The 12,203-nt window shown below is 36.9% G+C and overlaps 1 protein-coding gene across 1 annotated transcript; it reads right to left on the bottom strand.

The window, feature by feature from the left end:
• Window positions 1-1,952: 1,952 nt before the first annotated feature.
• On the bottom strand, window positions 1,953-9,342 carry LOC128670856 (uncharacterized). The gene is made up of 2 exons (XM_053746867.2): window positions 8,897-9,342; window positions 1,953-3,928 (listed from the first exon to the last, which is right to left on the bottom strand). The coding sequence occupies exons 1-2, from the start codon at window positions 8,902-8,904 to the stop codon at window positions 2,164-2,166; spliced, it is 1,773 nt and encodes a 590-aa protein (XP_053602842.1). The 5' UTR covers window positions 8,905-9,342; the 3' UTR covers window positions 1,953-2,163.
• Between the last annotated feature and the right edge of the window lie 2,861 nt (window positions 9,343-12,203).

Genomic DNA, 12,203 nt, shown 5'->3' on the forward strand with positions numbered 1-12,203 from the left:
ATTGAGGCATATTTTAGACAGATATGATTTATTCTACTATATTACGCACCCTGACTTTAACTGAATGGCATTAGGTTGACAGCTTATGAGGTCCTTTATTTATGTATGATTTATGTAGTGAAGAGATAGGACGCCTTTCGCTGTCAGTGGTTTTATATTTTTATTAAAACGGGACAATTTGCGCAGGGGCGGGTTTACCGACTTTTAGTGCAGGGGTGCGGTGCTCCAAGGTGTCGGATGTTAGGGGGCGCTGACAGTCGCTCACGAGGTTATTTAAGGTTTTTAGACTTCGTGGGCAAGTGGGAAATTGCGATCTTTTCTAGCAAATGCTCCACCCCGTCCGTTGGAAATAAACTTTATTTTCATCTCCGTACCTGAAAAAGTATTAACGGAATCCTTATAAAATCACGAATGTTATTTTCGTGTACAAAGAATACATGTTATTATGTAACGTAGTATAGTTGTTCATTTAATACATATTTGTTATCTAATACTCTAGTCTATGTTCTCTTTTAGCTCTTAAATGACCAACCTTATAAGTCAATGCGACCAAAAGACCATTTACGTCTCATACTTTGCAATTTCAGAAACAAATCAACAACCTACAGGGTTCTTCCCATTGACCAAGAATCGTGAAATTTTGAATACAAAACTCAAAATATTTAGTTTGCAAAAATAAGCTTCTCATTGAATAATTTCTGTGGTAAATTTGAATAAGATATAGGAAAAATCCGACAATCTTAAATATGTAAGTAAGTAAATAACAAAGACCAAAGCTAATTTTACGGAATTCTTGAGTACTTTTTTTAGAGTAGACGAACGTACTTCCATTTGACCGCGTATTTTTATGCAATAGGGCGTCAGAATAGATATTGCACACGGGCGCTACAAATGCTAGCACCGCCCTCGAGTTTGTGAGCTGGAGGTTATTTAGTATGTCATTGCTGTCTCTTTGGATATACCGGCTTTAATATCTGTCCGCGTGTTAGTACATACCTATTCTGTTATTTTTTTGTTTTCAAAATGCAAAATTAAAACGTGGAAAAGTATAACATTTCGAGTTTGAGCCAAATATATAAGGTTTTATGAAAGCGGAGTGGTATTTCGTTCGGACAAGTTGTCTCGTTTTATTTCTAAATATCTGGATACTTTTCACATTACTTAAATATTGATCTCGTATATCATCTCACATTACAAAAAACTACCTATCTTAATATAACGCTTCAGTACCTACTCAATTCGAACTAATTAAATTGCCTTGATTCTAATTGCGATAAGAAAATCTCTTGATAGGCAACTGTCAAATTCGAAGTGAGTTTAGAGTGAAATCAGAGTGAATCTATTGCCATTACGGTGATAAATGAGTTAACCAAAACAAGCATGAACTTCGAAATTCGAATGTTGACAAAAGATGATGGATCGCTCTTCAGCTCTGATTTTAATATTCCAATCCCGAATCACTTTTATGAAATGAATTTGAGGATACAAATTAATATTAATACATATTAAGGGTGAGTTACACTGTCATTTACCCTTACTAGAAATACTAGAATAGAGATTTCTATTCAAAGTTACCTGAACATTATTGACTTTTGTTGATATTGATCTTATTGCTCAAGGGTGGGTGCCAATGGTCTGACAGCTAGGGATGCCGATGACCGTGCGAAGTGGAGACGAAAAAGTAGGAAAGCGGATCCTGGGCTACGATATCCTGGGATACGACACCTACATACGGCAAAAAACAGTAATATTTTTCTACATTTTTTATATATCATGGCTGTGAGTCATAACTATTTACTTAGTATATTTTCCCTCGTGAAAATCTCTCAGATACGGACATAAATCGCTTTGGTTGACATAATAGCGTGAAGGGAGCCGTTTGGATTTATGCATGTTAGATTTAGTAGGCGAGTTAAGTTTACTGCAGCCGAAGACTTTAAAAAAAACCAAAATTTATTTAACTAATTTATTAAATGAAATAAAATTACAACATAAAACTAAAATGAAGTCTAATGGTCGATGTTAGAACCAAAAGTGAGTATTGCGCGATGTGTCGCGCAATTCCCGGATTTGAAGGCACGTTGCGCTGACTCGGCGGCACGTGTAGGCGACTGTCGTCACGCGGTGCATCCAGGCCGGCGCTTGCGCTGCACTTTACATGTATTAGCTGCGCGTAACGCCTCCCCCCGCAGATCGGCAACTATCCGTAGGTCTTACTGAGGATATTGCCGGAATGTTGCTGATGTCGATTTTCACATCTTTAGGCTTGATGTCTTGGATACGGGAATAATGTCCATCGGGATAATCAGCCTTCGGGATATCTTCATCCTTTGATTTTGAACTTCTGCGACGGAGTTTCCAGTATAATGTCAGGATGAGGGCGAATATGAATGTTCCAAATAATAACGTATATGAAGGTATAGTGGTATGGTAGAGGCTGCTCAGATCGTTTTTCTGTAATGTCGCAGGATGCTGTAGCGATATCTTAGCGTTCGTCTCATGTAGATGTTCTAAATTGATGGAGTTTAGTCTTACAGTTGGCTGAAGCTTTGATGTGGCGAGCTCCTCAGTTGGTAGTTCCGCTATTTGTACAGCGTGTCCTTTAATACGATTCTGAACGTTTGAGATAACAAAGTCCAACGTTTTCAACATACAACTAGGCGGGACGGACACTAGATAGGTTCCTTGGAGATTCTTGTAATACTCTTGTCTACAGGATATATGTAGTCTGGTTGTGGTTGGCAGGCTGATAGTATAGTGTTGATCGTCTAGCTTCTCGAGGGCTGAGCTGGTAAGGTTTGCATGAATGAATTGACAAGATGAACTGATTGACTGGTCCATGATGAGATGCTGGATACAATCTTCATTGTCTCGAATCTTTTGTTGCAGCTCTTCTTTGCATATGTACCAAGTGTTGACCTTCGGACATTCTGTCGCTATGTACATAGAATCAGTTTCCTGAATTGCTACATAGGGCTGGATAGGGACAAGTATTTGATTTTGTTTATTAGGAGCGATGAATAACTTGTAAAGTGTATAGGTGAGAGGGGAAGCAATCGGTACCATGAAAACTATAGCTAATTTATTACCTACATAATATGATCCCGTCTTAATTATCTCATAATATTCCCTTAAATCAATGTTAATTATCTGCTCTTCAGAATAGAGCTGTCTTAATCTACTTATAGTACTATTTAACGTGCTAATATTAATCATATAGTGAGCTGTAGTTTTACTTTGAATGAAGGCTACCATATTTTCGAGATTATGGATCTCTTCATATAAATTATCCGTATTGTCTGATATAATAATAAGATATTGAGCTAGATGGGCATACTTAATCATATCATAATCTCTACTTGCATCTGAATTTAAAATATGATCAATGGAATTAGCTAACCTATTCTGATTTTTGACTATACTGTCTAGTACTATTGAGTGTTTAGCTATCCATTCCTTCCCTAGACTTATGTGTTCATTTAGTTCAGTTTCTAATTGTTTTTCATTATTTTGTAGTACTTTAATTGCATTATCATACTTTATAGCGTCTGTGTAGTCGAGGTTACCCGAGACACTCTTAATAATTGAACCGAGACCATCTACTAAACCTCTCCTGCTACGGGTGTGTTGGAAGCTATGAATTTGTTCGAGTAACATTTCTATTTTATTATAAAGATGCGAGATGTGGGGTTCGTATAAAGAAGCCGTTTTATTATTAAGATCGGATCTAAATGAATCAATTTGGGATTTAACTGAGTTTATTGTTAGAGAAATCATGTCTAAGTCAATGTAGTACAGGAAGGAGTGGTAGTGAGTGATCATTTTAGTGGGTCCAAGTTTGAAAGGTAGGATACCTGGTCCATTGTCGAGGGTATTAAGCGTCACGTCTTGTGCCATGGTCAGATGAAGGGTGATGGTCAGGAGGATCCTGTAACAACGGGTTTATTTTAGGTGTTCGCTTGAGACGTGCTTTAGCAATGGGTCCCTTTTTCCTTTTTGTGTAAATATGTATAGGCAAGTCTGCCAAAACTACATCTTGTGTGAACCGGGGTGCTAATTTTTGCCTACTAGCTACGGGGTTACGAACGAATACTTGCTGGACAGGGGTGTATTCTTTTTCAGGTTGTCTGTCTTTGTTCCTAGCCTCAGTAAGTTGGGTGCGATTATGAAGTGAAGTATCGTTCAGCATGTTATATACTTTGTTCATACGATGTTTGTGATCTAAGATATACTGTTGGAGAAGATGTTCATTCATATCTATGCTAACCGGGTCACGTGGGTCGAAATGACCTGTAATAACGTCGAGGGGCCTACATTTCGTGAAACTGTGTATGGAACTGTTGTATGCTAGCACAGCATATGGCATAAGATTTATAGCGGGTTCATTGCGTTGCTCTAATTTGAGAATTCGGAGATGCTCAAGGATGGTAAAATGAAACCGTTCAACTATTGCATTACTATTAGGATTGTGAGCCAAGGCTTTATGGTGTTCAATTTTGTGAAGTTTAGTAAATTCCGAGAACATCTGGTTCGTAAATTCAGGACCTTGGTCAGAAATTATAGTTATAGGGACGCCATGGTGTGTAAAGAATTTGATGAGGGCTTGTACTACACTTAGGGCCGTTCCGTCTCGGAGATGGTATGCTTGTGCGTATTTAGAGAATGCGTCAACCAAAGTTAAATATTTTTCGTTTTCAGTAGTGAACAGATCAATATGTAGTGTTTCAAAAGGTTTAGACGGGGGTGGTACTATAGCAAACCGTTGCTTTATGGGGTTGCGGTCATATTTTGCCATTCCGCAGATATTGCATTCATTTATGTATTTTGATATGTGTTCCTTCATTTTGGGCCAAAAATACTTTCGTGACAGTGCTAGATAGCACTCGTTGGTGCCACAATGGTTAGTTTTTCTTTCATGATAATTTCTAATTATATTTTGTTGTTGCAAGTATTCCTTAATGTTCTCTACTTCTACCTTGGTTAAGACAAGGTCCATAGCTGAGCTTTTAAAATTTTCTTGTATAATTGGGATAATTTTGTACATAGCTAAGGGGGGAATAATAATAATGCCTGTACGTACTTTGGGGTTGACGTATTCTTTAATTGCATTGATAGTGTCTATTTCAAGATTGGACTCTGATAACTGTATAGTTGTTTTAATATGAGATTCAAATGGTTTGCTAATAGCGGGGCGTCTTTTTATGTCGCCGACTACCATTAAACATATTTGTCTGTGAAATTTGTTGAGAGGGTCATCTGTGATCGGAATTTCTAAAATAGGGTGCTCTGCACTCGTATGTGCTGTAACTGTGGTGGATCGAGATAAGGATGGACATCTTTCTGACGGTTGCACGGCTATTGAACTAATCTCCTTATTGTGGATTTCCACACGGGACAGAGCATCTGCATTAAGATTAGTTTTACCCTGCTTATAGATAACGGTAAAGTTATATTCGCTTAACTTTAACCGCCACCTAGTCAATCTAGCATTAGGTTCCTTTAGACTCATTACCCATTGGAGGGGCTTGTGGTCAGTCACGATTTTAAACTTTCTATCAAATAAGTATGGGCGGAAATATTTGGTAGCCCAAACAATCGCTAACAACTCCTTTTCAATAGTACTATAGTTTGTCTCACTATCGTTCAGTGTTCTTGAAGCGTAGGCAATAGGCTTATCTGAACCTATAGGGCCTTGAGATAAGACTGCACCTATAGCCAGATTGGATGCGTCTGTAGTGAGAACAAACTCCCTGTTGAAATCGGGATATTGTAGTATTGGATCGTTGGTAAGAAGAATCTTACAACGTTCAAAGCAATTTATGTAGTCAGGGTTGTTAAGAGCAATTTTGGAACCTTTCTTAAGACACTGTGTCATGGGCTTAGTAATCCGGGCAAAATCGGGGATAAATTTTCTATAATAGCCAAGCAGACCAAGAAAACGTTTGATTTCTGTTGCTGTCTTGGGTATTGGGAATTTCTGGATAGCCTCGATTTTGTCGGGATTAGGCTTGATACCGTCTTTGCCAATGATATGACCAAGGTAAGATGTTTCCAATTTTAAAAATTCAGACTTATCCATCTGAATTTTAAAGTTGGATTCCCTTAATCTGGCAAATACTTTTTCCAGGTTCACCATGTGCTCCTGAAGTGATGTGCTAAAGACGATTATGTCATCCAAATAAACCAAGCAAATGGTGTTTTGCAGGTCTCTGAGCACATTGTCCATGACACGTTGGAACGTAGAGGGTGAATTTTTCAACCCCATGGGCATACGCAAAAATTCAAAATGCCCATGCTCTACGTTGAACGCTGTTTTAGGGACATCTTCAGGGCTCATTTCTACCTGATAGAATCCGCTTGCTAAATCCAAGGTTGTGAAGTAGTGGCAGTTACCAAGCTTATCCAACACATCCGTGATGTTTGGGATGGGGTACTTATCATCAATAGTTTTTTCATTTAGTTTTCTAAAATCCACTACTATACGCCACTTGGTTTTGCCGGAGGCATCCGTTTTTTTGGGCACTACCCAAATCGGAGAGCTCCATGCGGATTCTGATGGACGGATTATACCCTGTTCTAACATCTTTCCGATTTGCTGTTGTACCTCTTGCCTATGGATAAAAGGGTACCTATAGGTTTTCGTGTAAATAGGCACTTCGTCAGTAGTACGGATGTGATGTTTTATCTTATTCGTAAATGTGAGAGGCTCACCCTCTATATAAAAGACATCCGCATAACGAGAACAAAGATTCTGTAAATTAATACGTTCCTCATCATTAAGATGGTCGGTACGTAAACGAGAAAGGACTTGTTCCACTCGTGAAGAGTTTAATTGTCCATTGCCTATGCTATTTATATTGAAAGCCTCTGCGTTAATCGGCATATGCACTGAAAATATTAGATCATTATTAGTTGGATTACTGATCTCTATTATACCGCGATTTTTTTTTACAATAGTAACGCATTCATGTACTAAGCAATTTGATATAGTTTGTTCAGGAATTATTACTTCGCCGTCACATGTGTTAATTGGGACTTTAACTAATTTTGACGAGTTAGCTGGGATAATATCTTCGTACCAGTTACAGTTTCGCGAATTATACATATGTATGGGAGTAATTGAATTCTTTGTATTAAGTGTTTTCGTTTTTAGATCGATATTAGATTCCCATTTATCGAGTAGATCCAATCCTATCAAACCGTCAAAATAATCGTGAAATCTGTAAAGAAATAAGGTAATTTCGCCACTGTCTTTAATTTCAGGGAAGCATGGTAATGTAACTGAATAGTCACTGCGAGTGGTTGCATGTACGTTAGAAATTTCTAAAGGGTCATATGTCAAGGGTATGTTAGGGTAATATTTCTCTACACTCTCAGGACTAATAAAAGATTGATTAGCTCCTGTGTCTATAAGAAATTTTAATGGTGGGTCAGATATACTTATGTACGGGAGCTGTCGCTGAGTCAGTAGATTAACTTCTATTTTTGTTTGTCTGAAGGACTGCCTTTGTGAAAATCCTGCTGGTCATTGCCACACGAATTTTCAGCGATCTCACGGGGTTCATAGTAAGAGGGGTAGGTTTCTTCATTATTATCATAAGGGTTGTCTGTTTGCTCGTAATAGTCTAAGTCAGGGTTGGTCACGAAATAGGGTTGGTTATCGTATGAGTCATTATAGGGATCGTACTGATAGTCGTAGCACTCGTTAACATTCATTTCACGAGTTTTGAAATAGTTGGAGGGTGGTGGATTACCAAACCTCCTCCAGTCATGTCCAGATGGGGGTAGTGGTTTAGGCGCAAAGTGGCTAACACCACTCATAGGTCGCGGTGCGTTATTCGCATTTTGGGGTCGTTGGGGTAGAGCGAAGACATTGCTGCGAGGATTATAATTAGGAGGTGGAGCACCAAATATCTGCTGAGTGCGTGAAGGTCCGCGATATTGAATATTTTGATTACTAGGAGCACTAAAATTAGGTTTCCACATTATAGGTGCACGGGGTGCAAATTGCATAGGTTGTGGCTGTGGGCGAGAGGGCCCAGGCATATTAAAAGTAAACGGCTTATTATGCGAAATTTGTTGCGGTGGTGTATAACCTGAATTATTTTTACTAAGAAGCATATGGTGAGTTTTGCCTTCATTTCGCTGTTGCAGATACAAGGTGTTCATTTCCTCGTGAACAAATTCAAGCGCCTTCTCTATGGTTTCAGGCCTCATGCATCTTATACGCGATCCTAACGGATCTCTTAGACCGCGCAAATATGACTGTAAAGTAAGTTTCTTATACAATTCGCGTTTAGATTGTACGGTAGTCTGAATAGTTTCATGTAAGCTAACGTAAGTCATAATAGTGCTATAAAGATTTTGACATTTTTCAAAAAATTCTTGCGGGGTGCATGAGCCCTGAGTCAGGAGTGCAAGATCATTATAAAGTGAGGTTTCATCTCTCTGGTCAGCAAAATTATTGATCAGAGCGTTGCGGATACCTTGCCAGTTATCTGGTACACCATTAGAATTTATAAGGCGAGCGGCAGACCCAGTCACTTTATTTAAGATCCCGTTAATTAAGGCCGCATTTATAAGGGCATTATCTGATGAAATAAATTGTTCTACTAACTGATCACATAAGCCAATGAATCTCGTTAAAACATTTGGGTTACCATCAAATTCAGGCACCAGTCGAAGGGCCTTCCAAATATCATCTAGTTGTGCCATGTTAATTAACGAATTAAAACTATCACTACTTTCGTTTAAATTTAAATTTCTATGGAGGTCAATATCTCTACTCCTACTATTACTAAGGGTCCTCGATTGCCTCGGATGGAAAATCTTGGATAAATTAAATTATACAGGAAAATAAAGGAAAGCAACTCTAGAATGATTCTAAAGTACTCACATATACATATCTTGGTTTTTCTGCTGTATCAATGTTCGGATACACCTCCGGGCTGCAGATTCCGTAGATTCGACGATCTCGATGAGGGCTGGAATGCCAGTCAGTCACGCGGGACTCGAACCGGGATATAGCGGAAATCTTGTCGCGCACGAACTGACTCGAGATCCTACCGACTGCGCCAGTTAAGTTTACTGCAGCCGAAGACTTTAAAAAAAACCAAAATTTATTTAACTAATTTATTAAATGAAATAAAATTACAACATAAAACTAAAATGAAGTCTAATGGTCGATGTTAGAACCAAAAGTGAGTATTGCGCGATGTGTCGCGCAATTCCCGGATTTGAAGGCACGTTGCGCTGACTCGGCGGCACGTGTAGGCGACTGTCGTCACGCGGTGCATCCAGGCCGGCGCTTGCGCTGCACTTTACATGTATTAGCTGCGCGTAACGGGCGTATGCGTTGTTGTTTGGGTTCCATACAAGAAATGGGAAGATTACTTTGACTTTATGGTTTTAGTAGAATTTAGCTTAAACTTAAACGAGTTATTTATCTATTTTAGGCAATATACGTTGTTAAAAATATGGATAACATATTTTGTAAAGGAAATAGTATGGACACCTAAAGGTGTATTGTTAACATTACCCCTAGACGCCTAGGTTCATTCCTATTTGATTATTCTCAATCAAACAGAAAGGTTCACATTCCAGCGTATTCAACTCGACGTAAACACATGAAGTATTAAAACGGAAATTGCCTGACCGAATTTCAAACGCAAAAGCAATATGTAAATACCTGGATCAAAATATTCATTGACATTGACGATTCTAGCGACGAGAAGAGAAAATAAAGCGCTTTACGAAACCGAAGATGAAAGTATGTGAGCGCTTATTGATCAATGGCTTATAATAACTCGGAAATTATTCCTCCTGTATCCTATCGGGGGGATGAAAATGTTTTTTTTTTCGTCTTATCACATGTTTCTCTCGAACGACGTTCGCCAATTTAATTACCTATGAAAAATTGGTATTTTATGAAGGCTGACATAGTATTTACTGATGTCTATTTTGGATTTAGAAGCCATTTTAACATTTCAAAGGTAGGTATTATTTTTTGGAGTCAGGTCGTTCTGTATTTTGGCCTGATGCGAGTAAGTAAAGGGTTACTATGTTAACTCTGTATGATACATTTCGAAATATTATTAGGAAAATTCTATAAGCAATTTGGTCTAAATAGCAATTTGTAGATTCAAGCCACGTTTCGAATTAAGTGACAAAGCGTTGGAGGAAGTCTGACGTCTGCAAGAGCCATGACCGCTGGCCAGCTGTCAACAAGAAATACCGCGAGAAGACGTGCTAGCAACTCCAGACCTAGTATCCAAAGACGAGCTCTGCACTATTTCTTAACAGAACTATGAAGCATATATGATAAGCGTTTTTGAAGCGTATTTTAGGTATGAATATAGCAATAAAATATAAATAAAAAATATATATTCATGAATATCAATAAATGAAATACAATTTGTAAATTCATGCACATTGGAATAATAAAAATTTGCCTATTATGGCATCGTGAATTATATTTTTGATGAGTTACATTATGCAAATCAAGTTAATATTATTACGGAACCAGAAAAAAAGAAAAAGTAACCACTTTTTTCTTTTTCCTGGTTTCTCTTTTAATTTTTTAAATCATAAATACACATTATTATCATTTATTTTGTGTATTTATTATTACCTTATATTATATCATAAATATGTCACTTATAAATAAGTAAAGTATAATAAGATATAAAATGGTGTAGTTGGTATAGGAACCAAATTTTTGTCTACTAATAAATACATCAATAAATATCGCAAGTAAACATTATTACAATTTTAAATAGCAAGAAAATCGAACAAACATCAAGAACACACTAACATACACTGTAATAGATGATGTAATAACATGAAATCAACTAAAACGATCACGTGGAGCGAACCAAATTCATAATCGACCATTGAGTCGAGAGGCAGACCGAATAGGGTGTCCAGAAAGTGATTTTTGATCGTTTTTGGAAATATTAAAAATCCAGAATTGCAGTAATATAAAATAAAAAAATATTTAAAAATATTATATATTTTTAATTATAGAACTCGTTTTATTATATATTTTGAAATTTCATTTTTGTTAATAATGCTCTTATCAATCTATCTATCTTTGACTTTGAATTAATATTTTTAAAATTCCTTTGCTAATTCTCTGCAATTAGATTCGACAAACCTCAGGATCTGTTTCAAAATGCAAAGAATCCAAATTAAGCTTTAAATTTCATCTCAACTGTATGTAATTTAAAATGTAATTTTGATATTTTACATTTCATTGTGAATCAGATCCTGAGGTTTGGTGAACCTAATCCCAGAGAATTTGTAAGGGATAACACGAATGTTGAAGGTGTTTATGATTTTATGGTGCCCTTCATTCGGGAATATGGCACCGTACAATAACGATAAAGTGTTACGGTTACGATCAAACGATCTGTGCGAAAAAGTGTCATACACACGTCCCCTGTATAAGGATAGTACTAATGATATTTTACATCAATGACGTGTCGACGGCGTGTGATGAGGAATCCGGCAAAATTGGACATTTTTACGACATATAGAGATTGCGATTCGTCAATTGGCACTTTTAGTTGTGCTCGATTCCTGATTTATGGTATTACTGGTCACCAGAGGCAGATATAATATTTGTTGTTGAATATAAAAATATTACTAAGAAGGCGAAACTTAACATAAAACAATATCTTATTGGTGAAAATATTTTCGTATTATTACATAATTAATCATATATAGCTGAATGTTATGGTTTTAGATCGGAAACTAATAAAAATTATATCTGTAGAATCTGTCTTACATTAGAACTAGAACTAAGAACTCTAAAATTAATTAAATTTAAGAAATCACGTGCTTTAACGGCATTTTCTAATTGTTAGTAATTTTAGGGTACATTTCATGGTCGATGATGACATAAACAAGTGTTTAACTAAAATTGTATTGTAGTAAGACTGTTAAACTTTACACTAGAATAAATTGTCGGCTACGCGATGTGTACATATACTCATGCCAATATTTCGGACACGTAGAACCATTTTAATATTAATTTTAATATTACATAGGTATATATAATACGTCGTGGCTAGATACAGTATATCAAAAAGAAAACTTATCAAGTATTCTATTTCAGAATATATAATCCGCATATATAAGGCCTTTAGCGATTTTGAAACCAATATTTGACCTCAAATAGCAATTTGCAGACCGTACTGTAA

Source organism: Plodia interpunctella, chromosome 6, assembly GCF_027563975.2.
Source record: "Plodia interpunctella isolate USDA-ARS_2022_Savannah chromosome 6, ilPloInte3.2, whole genome shotgun sequence".
NCBI classification, from domain to species: domain Eukaryota; kingdom Metazoa; phylum Arthropoda; class Insecta; order Lepidoptera; family Pyralidae; genus Plodia; species Plodia interpunctella.